General features: G+C 55.0%; 4 protein-coding genes across 4 annotated transcripts; all 4 read left to right on the forward strand.

Annotated features, from left to right (window-relative positions):
* Positions 1-3,066: 3,066 nt before the first annotated feature.
* On the forward strand, positions 3,067-6,063 carry LOC116243864 (uncharacterized). Its single transcript, XM_090149802.1, has 6 exons — positions 3,067-3,380; positions 4,039-4,090; positions 4,250-4,437; positions 5,068-5,226; positions 5,410-5,529; positions 5,850-6,063. Exons 1-6 carry the CDS (start codon positions 3,234-3,236, stop codon positions 5,961-5,963), a joined length of 780 nt encoding a protein of 259 aa, XP_090005928.1. The 5' UTR covers positions 3,067-3,233; the 3' UTR covers positions 5,964-6,063.
* A 1,293-nt stretch (positions 6,064-7,356) lies between these two features.
* On the forward strand, positions 7,357-9,877 carry LOC116243831 (uncharacterized). Its single transcript, XM_090149801.1, has 6 exons — positions 7,357-7,556; positions 7,850-7,901; positions 8,061-8,248; positions 8,900-9,058; positions 9,229-9,348; positions 9,669-9,877. Exons 1-6 carry the CDS (start codon positions 7,410-7,412, stop codon positions 9,780-9,782), a joined length of 780 nt encoding a protein of 259 aa, XP_090005927.1. The 5' UTR covers positions 7,357-7,409; the 3' UTR covers positions 9,783-9,877.
* Positions 9,878-12,922: 3,045 nt separating this feature from the next.
* On the forward strand, positions 12,923-15,707 carry LOC116243832 (uncharacterized). Its single transcript, XM_090149803.1, has 6 exons — positions 12,923-13,081; positions 13,376-13,427; positions 13,587-13,774; positions 14,744-14,902; positions 15,048-15,167; positions 15,487-15,707. Exons 1-6 carry the CDS (start codon positions 12,935-12,937, stop codon positions 15,598-15,600), a joined length of 780 nt encoding a protein of 259 aa, XP_090005929.1. The 5' UTR covers positions 12,923-12,934; the 3' UTR covers positions 15,601-15,707.
* A 1,320-nt stretch (positions 15,708-17,027) lies between these two features.
* On the forward strand, positions 17,028-19,554 carry LOC149916112 (uncharacterized). Its single transcript, XM_090149804.1, has 6 exons — positions 17,028-17,189; positions 17,483-17,534; positions 17,694-17,881; positions 18,493-18,651; positions 18,916-19,035; positions 19,355-19,554. Exons 1-6 carry the CDS (start codon positions 17,043-17,045, stop codon positions 19,466-19,468), a joined length of 780 nt encoding a protein of 259 aa, XP_090005930.1. The 5' UTR covers positions 17,028-17,042; the 3' UTR covers positions 19,469-19,554.

A 19,554-nucleotide genomic window follows, 5' to 3' on the forward strand; every position in this document is an offset into this window, starting at 1 on the left:
GGGTGCCGTTGGCCTTCTTGCCCACCTGGGCACACTTCTGCCTCATGTCCAGCCAGCTGTCGATCAGCACATCCAGGTTCTTCCCTACCCAGAACCTTCCAGCTGATCTTCCTCAGCCACACAACACTGCACGGGGTTGTTGTGATCCAAGTGCAAGACGTGGTGCTCATCCTTGTGGAATGTCATGCAACTGGACTTGTTCTATTGATCCAGACTACCCAGATCCCTCTGCAGAGCCTTCCTACCCTCAACTACTTTGACACTGTCACCTAACTTGGTGTTGTCTTTCAGCTTCCTCAGGGATCTCTCCATTCCCTCATCCATATCACTGGCAGAATGGTGAAACAAAGCTGGCCCCAAGACTGAGCCATGGGGAACAGCACCAGTGCCTGGCCGCCAAACCCCATTCATTAGGACCCTTACAGTCTGGACAGCCTGGCTGTGTTTCATCACTCGATGGTCTTGTAAGAGACATCTGATGGCACTCAGGATGGTCTGCCCTCTAAAATTCCCTGTTTCCAAGCAGAAAAAGCACAAAGCACGTCAGCATCATCCCCATCTGGGCCCTCGGCACAAAAGAGCTGGAGTTGGGCAGAGGTCGGCATTGCAAAGCCAATAGCCTTGATGAAAAGCAGCACCTTTACTATTGCTGTCACAGTGGAGTAAACATAATAAAGATCACTGTGCCGTGCCCCTGCTCCTCAGCCTGACAAACAAAAGGATATTTCCCAAGATTTCTGTCGTGACTTTTGTGCACTAATTGCCTTCTGTGCACATATCTAGATGAGTGTGAACACTGAGCATTCGGCTGCTGAGAGCTTGGAAGGTGCAGTCATGCCCCAACTCCTTGCAGCGCGCTAAGACAGAAAGCATCTCTATGTGAAATACGGCGGCCAGAGGGCCTGTGGGACAGAATACACCAGTGGGCCTTTCACCACAATGAAAAATACTGCTTTTGTTCACCTTCAAGCTCAGACTGTGCAAGAACGTCTCACCCTTCTCCAGCCGAGCCTTGGGGACAGCAGCACCTGTGACAAAACTCCATTGCCACCCAGCAAGGCTGACTGTTCTCTTCTGGGTGTGTTCATGCCAGGCTGGACTATGACCCTGCTAAAGGCATGCTTGTTTAGGATTTTATGGTCCAGCATGAGGCCCCAGAGCAAAGTCAACAGTATACCATTACAGCTCTCAAACAATGGAAAGGTTCAAAGCCAACATGACACAGCAGAAACAGGAGAGATGAAAGAGCTGCTTTTGGTTTTATCTGGTTCTGAGGCACCCTGAACTTCTCTATCGCACTGTGGGTGATGATGTAGAAAAAGAAAACCATGGAAGACTATTCTGTGAAAGGGCAGTGCATTCGACTGCAAATGGCATATATCTGCTACCTCTGGCCATGGAAAGATAGTGAAATTAGAGGAAAAGGCCATGGGAAAGAATTATCTGGGTGTAGAAAGGCAGTCCTGCAGTTTGGGAGGTGTGCTGAGGCAGAGGGAATGAACAGCACCCAGGGAGAGATCAGCCTCAGACAGAACTCGTGGGGAGAGACAGCTGGAAGACTCAGGGGTTCAAAGTGGTGATGAGCACAGAGCGATGCTGCACCACGGAGCTGAAAGCATGGCCTCAGTTGGCTAGCACAGCAGGAACAGACCATAGCATGATGGTGCAGAAAGTTGTGTGGGGCCACGAGGAGGACGTGTCATGAAATAAAAGCAACAGACAGCAGAAAGGAAAGGGTAAATGTGTTGTCCAGGTCACAATGTCCACCTAAGTGAATGAAAGGGGAGTGCTTAACATGATGATATTGTACCTGTGTGCAAAGTCTGGTGAACGGCAGCAGCAGAACTGAACAAACAAGTCAGCAGGGAAATTTTCCCCCCAGGTCCAGAAGCGGAATCTTTGGGTATGGCCTGATGGCAAACATTGCATGCCAGTCCTGTGCCACACAGGAGGCTGATTTGTGTGCACTTCTGACATCTGAGCTGGGCTGTGTCTCCTACTGAGATGTGGTGGCAGGGTGTCCAAAATTCAGCTCTCTCACAGCCGTGTGCATGGAAATGGTGTTTCAAGGCCACGACAGCAGAAGTTTTAAAATGTTTTATGTAAAATTATTTCTAACAGCTCTGGCCACAAACTGATCACCACCAGTGAGGTATTTATCAGCAGTGGGATCCACATCTAGATGAGGAGCACGTTGATATGACAAAACCCACTGATCTGTCCTGTTCTGGATTAAGAAGTACTGTGATAGCCCAAGGCAGGCACAGGGAGAGCCTGGTGACAGCAGGCAAGGAGCAGAAGACACAATTTTTCATGGAGCCGGGCCATATTGCCTCAGGACAGTGCCCAAATGTGGGCGCTGGCAAATGGTAGTGGGAGAGGAGTGAGGCAGGCAGGACGACCAGCTCTGGTGGCTCCACAGTGATCTTAAGACTGGCCTGACGTGCACAGGGGTCACCAGGATGTACGCCTGGGCACAGCAGGGCTTTGGAGTAGTTCTGGCAGCCTGGCTGCAGGGAAGATGCTCTGCTTAACACCACTGCCAAGACAACACAATGGCAGAAGCCAACACGTCTGCACCGTACAGTGACTTCACCCCATGTACAGTGACTTCATCCCACAATGACAGCTCATCTGCCCATCAGCCTGTGCTGTGGCTTTGGACTCAGTGCTCGGAAGAACAACTCTGCCAACGGAAGCATTGGGGATGGGGCATTTGCTTGGAACAAAGGAGAGCACAGAACATCAGTTTGTGGCCATCTGAGCAACAGTCTGACTGAGACATGCAGGGAAAGGAAAATGAGATCACCTCAGACTGCTCTATGCATGGCTACGATGCGCAAAGCCCTTCTGGCTTGTGATGCTGATGGAGCAGCTCAGTGGAAGTCCTGCAGAGCCACAGGGCATCGTGTGTCCTTCCCACTTGCTGCTTCCACTCTCCTCACACACCACAACTTCTTCTGGACTGGGCTGCTGCTGGCAATCGACTTAGGGGGTCAGGAACCATCAGACAGCCAGTTTGGAATTAAAAAAGCAAAGAGATTTTTGTCCTTTAGTAAAGCTGGCTTCCAGCCATGAGCTTTTACCTGGACAGTTCAGAGCAGGTGAGATTGTACCCAGAACCAAGGTTTTGCGCAAGCCCTGTGTGGGTGGGGTGGAAGTTCAGCATGCTATAAGAAGCATTCGGGCACCGAACAAACAACGTGAGCTGGAGCAGAGGCAGGAGAAGCAACATGGGAGAGCTGCGTGTCCGCTCCGCTCTGGTGACTGGGGCCAACCGGGGAATCGGCCTGGGGTTTGTGCAGCACCTGCTGGCATTGCCAAACCCACCTGAGTGGGTCTTTGCAGGCTGCCGGGACCCCAAGGGACAGCGAGCACAGGTGAGGCTGGGCTGGGATGCAGCTGAGGTGGGGGACAGCAGGGCTGCTGCAGGAGTGGGGATGTGTGAAGGTCTCCACCACCGAGCTGCAGCCCCAGACCTCAGGCACAGGAGAGCTGCAGTGGGATGGCCATAAGCATGGGGTGCCCAGGGTTCCTTGGGCTTGGGAGCTGCTACTATTGCCCGGCACTGTGTGCCCCAGGGCTGCAGGCAAAGGGCTGGGTTTTGCCTCGCTGGGAAGAGTGCATTGTGTGCCACGTGAAGTGCACAGGATGTGCAGAGACACATTCATAGGGAGTGGGACAGCCCAAGCAGCCAGGCAGCCCAAGCAGGGCACTTAGCATGGGAGGATGCCAGAGGAGCTTTAGGTTAGACATAAGGAAAAACTTTTTCTCTGAGAGTGGTCAGGCACTGGAATGGCTGCCCAGGGAGGTGGTGGAGTCGCCGTCCCTGGCAGCGTTCAAGAGGCGTCTGGACGAGGAGCTGCGAGATCTGGTTTAGTGCTTGTGGTGGCAATGGTGATGGGAGGACAGTTGGACTAGATGATCTTGTAGGTCATTTCCAAACTTGAGATTCTATGATTCGATGATTCAGGAGAAGGCCAAGAGATTCCTTGTTCCTTCTGCCCCTTTGTGCCCATGTAGTCCCTTCTCTTGCAGGAGCTGCAGAAATTGGCCGCCAAGCACCCCAACCTGGTCGTTGTCCCGCTCGGTAGGTGACACAGCTGCACCTCAAGGCTGCCTCCCTGGGCTCCCTGCTCTGCCGGCACCGCGTCCTCCCACATCCCTGGTGCAGGGCTCTGTCCCAGCACTGTGCTGCTGGCAGACACTGAGGGCAGCGGGCACTCACCTCCCCACCTCGCCTCTGCAGAAGTCACCGATCCCGCCAGCATCAAGGCGGCCGCAGCCAGCGTCGGGGAGCGCCTCAAGGGCTCGGGGCTGAACCTCCTCATCAACAACGCGGGGATTGTAAGGGCAAACAGGCTTGACAATGAAACACTGAAGGACATGTCTGAGGTGTACACCACCAACACCATTGCACCTCTGCTGCTGGGCCAGGTAATGTGCTCACCCACAGCTCCAGGAACGTCCCTGTATTGCATCCCTCTGGTCCTCAATGGAGGAAGGATGGGGCCTGTGGCACAGGGCTCTCCTCTACTCTCTGCCTGCTGCCTTCCTGCCCTGCTGTCAGATCCTTCTCACTTCAAGGTCTCTTGCTGTCCAAAGTAGGTGCTCAAATCAGCCCTGGAAAGGCTGAGCACACAATGCCCTTTCCTGACTGAGACATGCCAGTAGACTGAAGAATATGGCACTTTGGAGAATGAGGCCTCTCAATGTGACATGGTAACCATGCAGAGGTGTGAGCCCATGCCAGGGAGCAGAGTATCATAATCTGAGCCAGGGGAACAAATATTCACATTCTGCCTTTGTTCTGTTGGGTGGCCAAGTGCTTTCTGTCCAGTGTCCTCCTTGGAGATGCTCAGAAGTCACCTGGACACGGAGTTGTCCTGGGCAATGGGCTCTTGGTGACTCTGCTTGGGTAGGGAGGGTTGCACCAGATGATCTTCAGAGATAGCTGCCAACAACAACTCTTCTCTGATTCTGCTGCTCTAATATGACCTGCTATGGAAGGAAACGTGCCCTCCCAATAAATTCCTCTGTGCATGCTTCTCCTTCCCTTCCCCACAGGCATTCCTGCCCCTGCTGAAGAAGGCAGCCCAGGGGAGCCCGGGCTTGGGGATGAGCTGCAGCAAGGCAGCCATTGTCAACATTTCCAGTAATGGGGGTTCAATCAAAGAAGTGTATTTATGGGAAGGCATTCAAGCTGCCTGTTATCGCTGTAGCAAGGTATGTGCCATGTTGAGCCTCAGTCATTCCTTCTTCTGTCTGCCAGGGACATCATGACACCTCTTGTATCATCTTTGACAGACTCTGAATCTCTCTGCTGTGGCTGACTCCTGACAGTCCCTACACTTCACTCACAGCACATTGCCCCAGTCTCCACCTGATCCCTATGTTGGTTTCCCACAGGCTGCTCTGAACATGCTCACCAGGTGCCAGTCCATGGGGTACCGGGAACACGGCATCTTCACTGTTGCTCTCCATCCCGGATGGGTGCAAACGGACTTGGGAAGTGAAGGAGGAGCCAAGGTAGGAGCTTCCCCACGTTGGGTCCATCCACAGCCCGTGCTGGTTTCCCATGGGAGGCCGCTGTCTCCCAGAGCCCTGCCCCAAGACCCCCTCAGGGGGCTGCTCCGTCAGCACCATGGCAGCTCTCCCTGCCCTGGGACCCCTGCGCAGCGCCAGCCCTGGCTCCTGGCAGCCCCACCGCCCGCCTTCCCAGCTCTCAGCCTCCTCCCAGGGCTCTGCTTCCCCCTCGGCCCAGCCGCTGCCTTCCTGCAGCCAGGCTCCAGGCCACAGCCTGGGCAGCCCTTGGGCCACACGCCTGTGTTTCTGCCTCTGCCCTGCAGCCCCCGCTGACGGTGGATGCCAGCGTAGGAGGGATGATGAAGGTGCTCTCCAAGCTCTCCGAGAAGGACAGCGGGACCTTCCTGGACTGGGAAGGGAACGTTGTGGCCTGGTGAGGTGCTGGCCTGACCTCGTGCCTGGATGCTGGCAGCGGCCCCTCTGCTGCTGCCCGACCTCTGCTACATCCTCAATAAACCCATGTCTGAGAACAGCAATGCTCTTGGCTCCATCACAGGCCACAATAAGCTCTGTGGAATCACATGGAGAGCAGCAGCTTCCCAGGCGTGTTCCACTCCACATTTGTGTGCATCAGCATCCTCTGCTCCCAACCACAGCTACTGCCAATTTTCCCCACAAGTGACAGATGTCAATCTGGAAATTCCCCTTCAGGGAGTGAAGGGAATTTGGGATCATACTGTCTCCAAGTAATGGGCTGCCCAGTGCTGGAAGGGCCAAGATTCGTCCAACATGGCTGCCTCACCTGGGCCCAGGCAGTCAGGGACACAAAGCAGAGAGCAGCCACTGCAGGCAGAGTTGGGGTGCAGGGAGCTGCATGCTGGGGTTGGGAATGGGGAGTGCTGCCTATGTCCCTGGGTGGGAGCAGGTGACATGGGGGCTCAGCTGGTGCCACCTGGACAAACACTTGCCTTCCCAGTCGAGGAACATGCCAGAGGTTTCTTTGGATGTCTCCTTCAAGAGGCTGCCCAGAGCCACAGGGACGTCCTGCGCACTGTGCTCCACCATCATGTGTGTCTGCTGAAGGGGACAAGGACCTGAATGACCACTGTGGCGCAGGGTGGGCACAGAGAGCTGAGAGGCCCAACCAGGCTGCAGTTTTGACTCAGGGTATGGAAGGTTTTGACCTTCAAGTTCACAAGTCCAACCTGATTTACCGAATCCCATCACTAAAGTGTGTCCCCAAGTGTCCCATTCACACATCACTTCAATGTCTCAGTGATCCACTACTTTCCTGGTCAGCCTGTTCCAATATTTGACAACCCTCTCTCCATGGCATGAGTCTGCCAAGGGAAATGTCAATGGTGGGACATTTGCTTGGATGAAAGGAGAGCAGAAAACACCAACTTGTGGCCATCTGAGCAACAGTATGTCGAGACACGCAGGGAAAGGAAAATGAGATCATCTCAGACTGCTCTATGCATGGCTACGATGCGCAAAGCCCTTCTGGCTTGTGATGCTGGTGGAGCAGCTCAGTGGAAGTCCTGCAGAGCCACGGGGCATCGTGTGTCCTTCCCACTTGCTGCTTCCACTCTCCTCACACAGCACAGCTTCTCCAGGCCAGGGCTGCTGCTGGCAATTGATTTAGGGGGTCAGGCATCACCAGACAGTTTGGAATTAAAAAGCAAAGAGACTTTTGTCCTTTAGTAAAGCTGGCTCCCAGCCGGCAGCTTCATGCTGGACTGTTCAAAGAGCAAGATAAATTGTACCCTCAGCCAAGGGTTTGCGCAAGCCCTGTGTGGGTGGGGTGGAAGTTCAGCATGCTATAAGAAGCATTCGGGCACCGAACAAACAATGCGAGCTGGAGCAGAAGCAGGAGAAGCAACATGGGAGAGCTGCGTGTCCGCTCCGTTCTGGTGACTGGGGCCAACCGGGGAATCGGCCTGGGGTTTGTGCAGCACCTGCTGGCATTGCCAAACCCACCTGAGTGGGTCTTTGCAACTTGTCGGGACCCCAAGGGACAGCGAGCACAGGTGAGGCTGGGCTGGGATGCAGCTGAGGTGGGGGACAGCAGGGCTGCTGCAGGAGTGGGGATGTGTGAAGGTCTCCACCACGGAGCTGCAGCCCCGGCCCCAGGGACACGAGAGGCAGAGTGTGATGGCCATGGGATGAGCTGTGCATGGGCTGCCCGGGGCTCCTGGCGTCGGGCAGGGAGCTGCTACTCCTGCCTGGCACCGTGTGCCCCAGGGCCGGAGGCAAAGGGCTGGCGTTGGCTGGGCAGATCAGAGTGTGACACGAGGCTCACAGCAGCCGCCTTTTACTGCAGGAGCTGCAGAAATTGGCCGCCAAGCACCCCAACCTGGTCGTTGTCCCGCTCGGTAGGTGACACAGCTGCACCTCAAGGCTGCCTCCCTGGGCTCCCTGCTCTGCCGGCACCGCGTCCTCCCACATCCCTGGTGCAGGGCTCTGTCCCAGCACTGTGCTGCTGGCAGACACCGAGGGCAGCGGGCACTCACCTCCCCACCTCGCCTCTGCAGAAGTCACCGATCCCGCCAGCATCAAGGCGGCCGCAGCCAGCGTCGGGGAGCGCCTCAAGGGCTCGGGGCTGAACCTCCTCATCAACAACGCGGGGATTGTAAGGGCAAACACACTTGACAATGAAACACTGAAGGACATGTCTGAGGTGTACACCACCAACACCATTGCACCTCTGCTGCTGGGCCAGGTAATGCGCTCACCCACAGCTCCTGGAACGTCCCTGCATTGCATCCCTCTGGTCCTCAATGGAGGAAGGATGGGGCCCATGGCACAGGGCCCTCCTACACTCTCTCTTGCTGCCTTCTTACCCTGCTGTCAGATCCTTCACACTTCAAGTCCCACTCTGGTCTCTTGCTGTCAGAAGTAGGTATTCAAGTCAGTGCAGAAGGGGCTGAGCGCACAGTGCCATTCCGGGTTGGGACCAGGAGGCAGGCTGAAGAATTTGGCACTTTGGAGCCTGGGGCCACAAGATAAGATTACAGAGGTACAGGCCCATGCCAGAGAGCAGAGTATCATGATCTGAGCCAGGGGAACAAGAATTTGCACTCTGCCTTTGTTTTGAGCACTGATGGGTCACTGAGTGCCGACACGGGCTGATTGCTGATATTGTCCACTGTCCCTCCTTGAAGATGTTCAGAAGTCACCTGGACACGGAGTTGGGCAATGGGCTCTTGGTGATTCTGCTTGGGTAGCTGAGTTTGCACCAGATGATCTACAGAGATATCTGCCAATAACAACTCTTCTCTGATTCTGCTGCTCTGATATGACCTACAAGGGAAGGAAATATGCCCTTCCAATGAGTCTCTTCTGTGCTTGCTTCTCCTTCCCTTCCCCACAGGCATTCCTTCCATTACTGAAGAAGGCAGCCCAGGGGAGCCCAGGCTCGGGGATGAGCTGCAGCAAGGCAGCCATTGTCAACATTTCCAGCATCGGGGGTTCAATCAAAGAAGTGTATTTATGGGAAGCCATACAAGCTGTCTGTTATCGCTGCAGCAAGGTATGTGCTGTGATCATTCTCCTCTGTGTAAATGACTTCAGGACCCTTCGAGTACATCATCTCTGACCATGTCAGCATCTCTCTGCTGTGGCTCAGCTCCTGACTGTTCTTACACCTCTCTCACAGCACATTGCCCAGTTCACACCTGATCCCTGTGCTGTCTCCCCCAGGCTGCTCAGAACATGCTCACCAGGTGCCAGTCCATGGGGTACCGAGAACACGGCATCCTCTGTGTTGCTTTCCATCCCGGATGGGTGCAAACAGACATGGGGAATGCGGCTGGAGCCACGGTAGGAGCTTCCCCACGTTGGGTCCATCCACAGCCCGTGCTGGTTTCCCATGGGAGGCCGCTGTCTCCCAGAGCCCTGCCCCAAGACCCCCTCAGGGGGCTGCTCCGTCAGCACCATGGCAGCTCTCCCTGCCCTGGGACCCCTGCGCAGCGCCAGCCCTGGCTCCTGGCAGCCCCACCGCCCGCCTTCCCAGCTCTCAGCCTCCTCCCAGGGCTCTGCTTCCCCCTCGGCCCAGCCGCTGCCTTCCTGCAGCCAGGCTCCAGGCCACAGCCTGGGCAGCCCTTGGGCCACACGCCTGTGTTTCTGCCTCTGCCCTGCAGCCCCCGCTGACGGTGGATGACAGCGTAGGAGGGATGCTGAAGGTGCTCTCCAAGCTCTCCGAGAAGGACAGCGGGACCTTCCTGGACTGGGAAGGGAACGTTGTGGCCTGGTGAGGTGCTGGCCTGACCTCGTGCCTGGATCCTGGCAGTGGCCCCTCTGCTGCTGCCCGACCTCTGCTACATCCTCAATAAACCCATGTCTGAGAACAGCAATGCTCTTGGCTCCATCTCTATCCACAACAGGCTCTATCGCTCCATGCTTGCAGCCCATGTAGGGCAGCCTCTTCCCATGGGTGTTCTACTCCTCATCTTTGTGCATCAGCATCCTCTGCTCCCAACCACAGTCACTTTCAGGAGTCCCAATAAGAGTCAGCTATCACTGCTGGAAATGTTCCCTGCGGGATGGAAAGTGACTGGGGCCACCACCCATCTCTGAGGTGTTGTGATGCCCGGGTCAGGGAACATGAAGGGCAAACGGGGTAAATCGCATCTCTCCAGGATGTGTTCCCCATGCGGCCAGGTGTTTGGGGTCATAGAGTGAGTTGGAGTTAGCTTACAGGACACGGCACAGCCACAAATGGAGCAGAGAATGGGATGCTGCTGCTGCTCGTGTCCATTGGCAGTCAGAGGTGACGAGAGGCGGCTGAGCTGGCAGCACCTGGGCACTCGGTTCCTCTCCCAGTTGAGGGTGGCATCTGAGGTCTCCTGTGACAGGCTGCCCAGCGCCACCAAAAAGCCCTGCATGCTGCTGGGTGCATGTGGGCCAAAGGGGAACGATTTTCAGCCAGAAAGGCTGGGGAAGTGGGAAATGGGGCTTTGCCCTGAAGAAAACGTGGGCATGGCCCTCACTTGTATTCTGAGTGCTCAACATCGCATGTCAGACAGCATCCCGGTATTTTCCTCGTCCCATTTCCATGGTCCATTCTATGGGAACTGCTGAGTCACGGCCTGAACCTCTGATTAGTCACCTGAGGCGAGCAATGAGTCAGCCCTGGGAGCACAGGTGAAAGCAATTCACCTGTGCTGCAGGAAGGGGTGGAGCCTGGCTGCACCTCTCCTAGACCCATTCAAGAGCTGACTACCAGTGGGGAAGGATCTCTCTCTCTTCGGAAGATCCACTCCACTGGAGTTTCCTGAGCGAGCCCACAACACGGGTAAGCATCCTATTTATTCTCTTTGTCTCGCTGTGCCTAACTCTCTTGCTTATTTCATTATTATAACATCTTAATATTATTAAATTATATAATATTCCTTTATATAATTTTCATTGATTATACATCCATACACATCCTTTTCTCTCAGTCTGATCAGCAAGTCCTTGCCCCACCCTGCTGGTTTTCTCCTTCCTCTGCTTGTTTTCCTGCGCTGGGGAACAGAGAGCTCTTCTGCTCTTTGGAAATTGGTCCTGAAGACTTGCCAGTTTTCAGCCACTCTTTTGCCTGTAAGGTCATCATCCTATGGGATCTCACCCAGTAATTCTTTAAATAGCCCAAACTTTGCTCTCATGACGTTCAGGGTCCTGACTCTGCTTTCTGCGAGGCCCATCCTCCTCTAGATCACAAACTCTCGCAGGAAGCATGGCCACTACAGCCCAGAGCAGCTCCCATCTTAACCACCTTAATGAGCTCCTGTGTGTTGGTGACAACCACATCCCGAAATGGTTCTCCTCTGGTTGGTTTGCCTAAGACCTGGGCCAGGAAGGTACCCTCAACACACTCCAGGAGTCTTTGGGATTTTTGGTATCCTGCCCTGTTGCTCTACCAGCAGATGTCTGAGTGGCTGAAATCCTCCACCAGCTTGCCCCAGTCAGTCAATTTGTAGTAGATCCTGACCACTAGATGTCCTTTATTTTCTGGTCCCTGTTTTTCACCCACAAGCTCACAACTTGATGGTGGCTGTTCCTCAGAGGCAGCTCTTCACACGCTATCAACCCACTAACACAGAGGGCAATTCCCTCACCTTTTTCTCCTGCCTATCTCTTCTGAAAAACTTGTAGCCCTCAGTCGTTGTGCTCCAGCCATGTGATTCATACCACATCTGTGACCACAGCTGGGTTATACTTTTCTAATTGCATCATGGCTTCCAAGTTCTCCTGCTTATCACCAAGGCTGCATGCTTCAGAGGTGTGAAGGCACTTTAGACAGGCTATTGGAACATTACCTTCTAGGAACAGTGCTCACAAGATCCTGTGAGACGAATCAGAGGATTTTTCCCCGCTTGTCCTATAATGACAGCATTTCCTGGGCCTTTTCTGTTGCATACAAGTCCATCCCCTACCCCCATCAAATGCAGTTTAAATATTGGGCAGTCAATCCAGACAGCTTGCTTCCCAGAACACCTCAGCTCCATGTGCTCAGTTCTGTTCCACCTGCTGCGCACAAACCATGACTCTCAAAGGCCTCTCATGATCATACAATCCAAAGCAATGACCAGGAGACCATCCACGCAGCCAGTCACTTACCTGACCCATTCTGCTCCTTCTTTCCAAGTCCCAGCTGCCGAATGGGAGTAGAGAGGTGAACACTACTTGCATTCTTGATTACCTCAAGGTCTTTCGAAGAGATGTAAAGACTCTTCCAGCATTTGCCAGTCTCACTGCCGTACCTCTTGAGAACCACAAGGATCCTTGCACTACAGACCCTGCCATAGACTGCTGAAAATGGCACCTCTGCTTTCTCACTGGCCCACCAAGCAGTGCCACAGGAAGGCATGTCTCGTGTCATGGTGTCCATGGTTGCTTTCTCCATTCTGTGCCATGGTGTATTCGTGTTCCTGGCTTCCCCGTTTGCCTTAGTTTCCAATTACCAAGGTGCTCCATGAAGCATACTCTAACTTCTCTAATTCTCACTTGCCTTCACCCATCTGCATAATTAAATAAATTGGGTTCACATGAACACTTCCCTGCACATTTTAAGGCCACATTTTGTTTATGTTTCTGTACATTCTTTATGGCTGCCTCTCTTTCTCCATATCCTGTGTGGGACAGGAAAAAGGGTCTGGACCAGGTGCTATTTGTCCAGATACACACTCACCATCCAAACACCTAACCAGCAGTTTGCCTTAAAAAGCAAAGTCATTTTTGCTCTTAGTAAGGCTGGCTCCCAGCCAGGAATTGTCTCCATGTCATTTCAAAGAGCTGGAGAGATTATACAGAGAACACAGGTCTGTACAAGCCCTCATGGGTGGGGTGGAAGTTCAGCATGCTATAAGAAGCATTTGGGCACCCAACAAACAACATATACGAGAGGAGAAGCAGGAGAAGCAACATGGGAGAGCTGCGTGTCCGCTCCGTTCTGGTGACTGGGGCCAACCGGGGAATCGGCCTGGGGTTTGTGCAGCACCTGCTGGCATTGCCAAACCCACCTGAGTGGGTCTTTGCAACTTGTCGGGACCCCAAGGGACAGCGAGCACAGGTGAGGCTGGGCTGGGATGCAGCTGAGGTGGGGGACAGCAGGGCTGCTGCAGGAGTGGGGATGTGTGAAGGATTATGAGATGGATGAGGGAGCTGCAGCCCTCGGCCCTGGGCGCATGAGAGCTGGGGAGGGATGGCAATGGGATGAGCTGTGTGCAGTGCCCAGGGCTCCCTGGGGTTGGGCAAGGAGCTTCTGCCATTGTTTGGCACCGTGTGCCCCAGGGTTCGGAACAAAGTGTCAGCCATGCTGACAAGAGTGTGACACGAGGCTCACAGCAGCCGCCTTTTACTGCAGGAGCTGCAGAAATTGGCCGCCAAGCACCCCAACCTGGTCGTTGTCCCGCTCGGTAGGTGACACAGCTGCACCTCAAGGCTGCCTCCCTGGGCTCCCTGCTCTGCCGGCACCGCGTCCTCCCACATCCCTGGTGCAGGGCTCTGTCCCAGCACTGTGCTGCTGGCAGACACCGAGGGCAGCGGGCACTCACCTCCCCACCTCGCCTCTGCAGAAGTCACCGATCCCGCCAGCATCAAGGCGGCCGCAGCCAGCGTCGGGGAGCGCCTCAAGGGCTCGGGGCTGAACCTCCTCATCAACAACGCGGGGATTGTAAGGGCAAACAGGCTTGACAATGAAACACTGAAGGACATGTCTGAGGTGTACACCACCAACACCATTGCACCTCTGCTGCTGGGCCAGGTAATGTGCTCACCCACAGCTCCAGGAACGTCCCTGCATTGCATCTCTCTGGTCCTCAATGGAGGAAGGATGGGGCCCATGGCACAGGGCCCTCCTACACACTCTCTTGCTGCCTTCTTACCCTGCTGTCAGATCCTTCACACTTCAAGTCCCACTCTGGTCTCTTGCTGTCAGAAGTAGGTATTCAAGTCAGTGCAGAAGGGGCTGAGCGCACAGTGCCATTCCGGGTTGGGACCAGGAAGCAGGCTGAAGAATTTGGCACTTTGGAGCTTGGGGCCACAAGATAAGATAAGAGTACAGAGGTACAGGCCCATGCCAGGGAGCAGAGTATCATGATCTGAGCCAGGGGAACAAGAATTTGCACTCTGCCTTTGTTTTGAGTACTGGTGGGTGACCGAGTGCTTTCTGTGGCTGATTGCTGATACTGTCCACTGTCCCTCCTTGGAGATGCTCAGAAGTCACCTGGACATGGTCTTTTGGTGACTCTGCTTGGGTAGGTGTACAAGCAATGAATATACAGATGTCATAATTATGAAATATACCAGAGTTTGGCTAAGCAGGTTATTGTACAAAATGGCTCAGTTGATAGAGTGCATACCCTTGTCCTGGGCTTGCTGTAAAACTCCAAAAGGATGATCTTCAGGAAGGGGTTCTTCCCCACTGGTAGTCAGATCATAATTGGGTCTAGGAGAGGTGCAGCCAGGCTCCACTCCTTCCAGTAGCACAGGTGAACTACCTTCACCCCTGCTCCCAGGGCAGACTCATTGCTCGCCTCAGGTGATCAATCAGAGGTTCAGGCCATGATTCAGCAGTTCCCATACAGTAGGCGATGTTGCACCAGATCTACAGAGATAGCTGCCAATAACAGCTGTTGACTGATTCTGTTGCTCTGATATGACCTACTACAGAAAGAAACATGCCCTTCCAATAAGTTCCCTCTGTGCATGCTTCTCCTTCCCCTCCCCACAGGCATTCCTGCCGCTGCTGAAGAAGGCAGCCCAAGGGAGCCCAGGCTCGGGGATGAGCTGCAGCAAGGCAGCCATTGTCAACATTTCCAGCATTGGAGGATCTATCAAAGAAATGTATTTATGGGAAGCCATACAAGCTGTCTGTTATCGCTGCAGCAAGGTATGTGCCATGTTGAGGCTAAGCCAACCTCCTCCTCTTGGCCAATGACTTAATGAGTCTTCCAGTATCAGATCTGACAGTCCCTACACCTCACTCGCAGCACTTTGTCCCAGTGCCCACCTGATCCCTGTGCTGTCTCCCCCAGGCTGCTCAGAACATGCTCACCAGGTGCCAGTCCATGGGGTACCGAGAACACGGCATCCTCTGCATTGCTTTTCATCCCGGATGGGTGCAAACAGACATGGGGGTCACAGCTGGATACACGGTAGGAGCTTCCCACGCTGTCCCCATCCACAGCCCGTGCTGGTTTCCCATGGGAGGCCGCTGTCTCCCAGAGCCCTGCCCCAAGACCCCCTCAGGGGGCTGCTCCGTCAGCACCATGGCAGCTCTCCCTGCCCTGGGACCCCTGCGCAGCGCCAGCCCTGGCTCCTGGCAGCCCCACCGCCCGCCTTCCCAGCTCTCAGCCTCCTCCCAGGGCTCTGCTTCCCCCTCGGCCCAGCCGCTGCCTTCCTGCAGCCAGGCTCCAGGCCACAGCCTGGGCAGCCCTTGGGCCACACGCCTGTGTTTCTGCCTCTGCCCTGCAGCCCCCGCTGACGGTGGATGCCAGCGTAGGAGGGATGCTGAAGGTGCTCTCCAAGCTCTCCGAGAAGGACAGCGGGACCTTCCTGGACTGGGAAGGGAACGTTGTGGCCTGGTGAGGTGCTGGCCTGACCTCGTGCCTGGATCCTGGCAGTGGCCCCTCTGCTGCTGCCCAACCTCTGCTACATCCTCAATAAACCCATGTCTGAGAACAGTAAAGCTGTCAATTCTGGAATCGTACACTGCGGGAGGGAAAGTGATTGGGGCCACCACCCATCTCTGAGGTGGGATGCCTAGGGCTGGGAACATCAAGGGTGAATTGGGTGTGCAGTATATCTCCATGAAGTGTTCCCCACAGGGGCTCATGTAGTTGGGGCACAGATTGAGACAGAGCTGTAGTACAGGATACTGCACAGCCACAAATGGAGCAGAGAATGGGATGATGCTGCTGCTCGTGTCCATTGGCAGTCAGAGGTGACAAGGGGCGGCTGAGCTGGCAGCACCTGGGCACTCAGTTCCTCTCCCAGTTGAGGTGGCATCTGAGGTCTCCTGTGACAGGCTGCCCAGCGCCACCAAAAAGCCCTGCACGCTGCTGGGTGCATGTGGGCCAAAGGGGAACGATTTTCAGCCAGAAAGGCTGGGGAGGTGGGAAATGGGGCTTTGCCCTGAAGAAAACATGGGCATGGCCCTCACTTGTATTCTGAGTGCTCAACATCGCATGTCAGACAGCATTCTGGTGTTTTCCTCAGGCGACATGTCCCGTTTCCATGGTCCATACACGTCCTTCTTTTCTCTCAGCCTGATCAGCGTCCTGCTGGATTCCTGCCTTCTCTACTCTGAAGGTCTTTCGAAGAGATGTAAAGACTCTTCCAGCATTTGCCAGTCTCACTGCCGCACCTCCTGAGAACCACAAGGATCCTTGCACTACAGACCCTGCCATAGACTCTGCTGAAAATGGCACCTCTGCTTTCCCACCAAGCAGTGCCACAGGAAGGCATGTCTCTTGTCATGGTGTCCATGGTTGCTTTCTCCATTCTGTGCCATGGTGTATTCGTGTTCCTGGCTTCCCCGTTTGCCTTAGTTTCCAATTACCAAGGTGCTCCATGAAGCATACTCTAACTAACTTCTCTCACTCTCACTTGCCTTCACCCATCTGCATAATTAAATACGTTGGGTCCACATGAACACTTCCCTGCACATTTTAAGGCCACATTTTATGTTTATGTTTCTGTACATTCTTTATGGCTGCCTCTCTTTCTCCATATCCTGTGTGGGACAGGAAAAAGGGTCTGGACCAGGTGCTATTTGTCCAGATACACACTCACCATCCAAACACCTAACCAGCAGTTTGCCTTAAAAAGCAAAGTTGTATTTGCCCTTTGTAAAGCTGGCTCCCAGCCAGGAGCTGTGTCCCTGTCATTACAAAGGGCTGGAGAGATAATACAGTGATCCAAGGGTTTGCGCAAGCCCTGTGTGGGTGGGGTGGAAGTCCAGTATACTATAAGAAGCATTTGGGCACTGAACAAACAACGTGAGCTGGAGCAGAAGAAGGAGAAGCAACATGGGAGAGCTGCGTGTCCGCTCCGCTCTGGTGACTGGGGCCAACCGGGGAATCGGCCTGGGGTTTGTGCAGCACCTGCTGGCATTGCCAAACCCACCTGAGTGGGTCTTTGCAACTTGTCGGGACCCCAAGGGACAGCGAGCACAGGTGAGGCTGGGCTGGGATGCAGCTGAGGTGGGGGACAGCAGGGCTGCTGCAGGAGTGGGGATGTGTGAAGGTCTCCACCACGGAGCTGCAGCCCCGGCCCCAGGGACACGAGAGGCAGAGTGTGATGGCCATGGGATGAGCTGTGCATGGGCTGCCCGGGGCTCCTGGCGTCGGGCAGGGAGCTGCTACAACTGCCTGGCACCGTGTGCCCCAGGGCTGGAGGCAAAGGGCTGGCGTTGGCTGGGCAGATCAGAGTGTGACACGAGGCTCACAGCAGCCGCCTTTTACTGCAGGAGCTGCAGAAATTGGCCGCCAAGCACCCCAACCTGGTCGTTGTCCCGCTCGGTAGGTGACACAGCTGCACCTCAAGGCTGCCTCCCTGGGCTCCCTGCTCTGCCGGCACCGCGTCCTCCCACATCCCTGGTGCAGGGCTCTGTCCCAGCACTGTGCTGCTGGCAGACACCGAGGGCAGCGGGCACTCACCTCCCCACCTCGCCTCTGCAGAAGTCACCGATCCCGCCAGCATCAAGGCGGCCGCAGCCAGCGTCGGGGAGCGCCTCAAGGGCTCGGGGCTGAACCTCCTCATCAACAATGCTGGGATTGCAAAAATAAATTCTCTTGATAATGAAACACTGAAGGACATGTCCGAGGTGTACACCACCAATACTGTTGCACCTCTATTGCTGAGCCAGGTGAGTTCTCACCCACAGCTCCAGAAACATCCGTGTACTGCATCCCTGAGATCTTTGATGGAGGAAAGAAGGGACCCTCCTCCACTCTCTGCCTTCTGAGTCCTTGCCCTTGTGTCAAGACCAGTGTTCTTTAAGACCCAATCAGGTCTCTTGCTGTCTGAAGGACGTTTTTTCAGGCTTGACTGAGATCAGGCAGCAAGCTGAAGACCTTGGCACTTTGCAGCCTGGAGTCTCTTATTGCGAAATGATAACAGTGCAGGTGTGCAATCCCATGCCAGAAAGCAGAATATCATGATTTGAGCCAGAACAAGAATTTGCTCTCTGACTTTGTTCAGCACTGGTGGGTGGCTGGGAGTTGCCATGGACTGATCACAGAGGTTGTCCAGTGTCCCTCATTGAGATTCTGAAAAGTCCCCTCAACAAGGTCTTGGGCAATAGGGTCTTGTTGGCTCTTCTTGAGGAGGAGTGGCTGCACAATGGTGATCTACAGAGATCTCTGCCAATAACAACCGTTCTCTGATTCTCTGGTTCTGATGCACCAACTACTATGAAAGGAAATATGCTCTTCCAGTGAGCCTCCTCTGAATGCTTCTCCATCCCCTTCCCCACAGGCGTTCCTGCCCCTGCTGAAGAAAGCAGCCCAGGGGAGCCCGGGCTCAGGGATGAGCTGCAGCAAGGCAGCCATCATCAACATGTCCAGCATTGCAGGTTCAATCAAAGAAGTGTATTTATGGGATGCTGCACAATGCGTCTCTTACCGGTGCAGCAAGGTATGTGTTGTATATGAGTCCAAACTTCTCAGCAAATGACTGCATAATCACTCCAGTATCATCTCTGTCAGTCTCTTGCACCTTTATCCACTGTGACAGAGCTTTAATCAGTCACTGGCTTCCTCTCACATCACATTCCTGTTACTGGTCCCAGGCCCCACCGCAGAGAACCATGCTGGGACAGATCCCCCAGCCGTGGGATCTGCACGTGTCCCCATGCTGCACCTTCTCATCCCCACACAATCCCTGTGCTGTCTCCCCCAGGCTGCTCTGAATATGCTCACCAGGTGCCAGTCCATGGGGTACCGAGAACACGGCATCCTCTGTGTTGCTCTTCATCCCGGATGGGTGCAAACAGACATGGGGAGCGCAGGCGGAGCCACGGTAGGAGCTTCCCACGCTGTCCCCATCCACAGCCCGTGCTGGTTTCCCATGGGAGGCCGCTGTCTCCCAGAGCCCTGCCCCAAGACCCCCTCAGGGGGCTGCTCCGTCAGCACCATGGCAGCTCTCCCTGCCCTGGGACCCCTGCGCAGCGCCAGCCCTGGCTCCTGGCAGCCCCACCGCCCGCCTTCCCAGCTCTCAGCCTCCTCCCAGGGCTCTGCTTCCCCCTCGGCCCAGCCGCTGCCTTCCTGCAGCCAGGCTCCAGGCCACAGCCTGGGCAGCCCTTGGGCCACACGCCTGTGTTTCTGCCTCTGCCCTGCAGGCCCCACTGACGGTGGATGCCAGCATAGGAGGGATGCTGAAGGTGCTCTCCAAGCTCTCCGAGAAGGACAGCGGGACCTTCCTGGACTGGGAAGGGAACGTTGTGGCCTGGTGAGGTGCTGGCCTGACCTCGTGCCTGGATCCTGGCAGTGGCCCCTCTGCTGCCTTCCCCCTCAATAAAACCATATCTGAGAACAGCAA

Source organism: Phasianus colchicus, chromosome 13 (assembly GCF_987193195.1).
Source record: "Phasianus colchicus chromosome 13, bPhaCol1.hap1.1, whole genome shotgun sequence".
Taxonomy (NCBI): Eukaryota; Metazoa; Chordata; class Aves; order Galliformes; family Phasianidae; genus Phasianus; species Phasianus colchicus.

Coding starts and splice junctions, on each gene's coding strand:
- LOC149916112 (XM_090149804.1), top strand. CDS start 17,043: ATGGGAGAGCTGCGTGTCCGCTCCGCTCTGGTGACTGGGGCCAACCGG. Junction 17,190..17,482: donor CCAAGGGACAGCGAGCACAG/GTGAGGCTGGGC, acceptor CTTTTACTGCAG/GAGCTGCAGAAATTGGCCGC. Junction 17,882..18,492: donor CACCTCTATTGCTGAGCCAG/GTGAGTTCTCAC, acceptor CCTTCCCCACAG/GCGTTCCTGCCCCTGCTGAA.
- LOC116243832 (XM_090149803.1), top strand. CDS start 12,935: ATGGGAGAGCTGCGTGTCCGCTCCGTTCTGGTGACTGGGGCCAACCGG. Junction 13,428..13,586: donor CCTGGTCGTTGTCCCGCTCG/GTAGGTGACACA, acceptor TCGCCTCTGCAG/AAGTCACCGATCCCGCCAGC. Junction 15,168..15,486: donor GGGTCACAGCTGGATACACG/GTAGGAGCTTCC, acceptor TCTGCCCTGCAG/CCCCCGCTGACGGTGGATGC.
- LOC116243831 (XM_090149801.1), top strand. CDS start 7,410: ATGGGAGAGCTGCGTGTCCGCTCCGTTCTGGTGACTGGGGCCAACCGG. Junction 7,557..7,849: donor CCAAGGGACAGCGAGCACAG/GTGAGGCTGGGC, acceptor CTTTTACTGCAG/GAGCTGCAGAAATTGGCCGC. Junction 7,902..8,060: donor CCTGGTCGTTGTCCCGCTCG/GTAGGTGACACA, acceptor TCGCCTCTGCAG/AAGTCACCGATCCCGCCAGC.
- LOC116243864 (XM_090149802.1), top strand. CDS start 3,234: ATGGGAGAGCTGCGTGTCCGCTCCGCTCTGGTGACTGGGGCCAACCGG. Junction 4,091..4,249: donor CCTGGTCGTTGTCCCGCTCG/GTAGGTGACACA, acceptor TCGCCTCTGCAG/AAGTCACCGATCCCGCCAGC. Junction 5,530..5,849: donor GAAGTGAAGGAGGAGCCAAG/GTAGGAGCTTCC, acceptor TCTGCCCTGCAG/CCCCCGCTGACGGTGGATGC.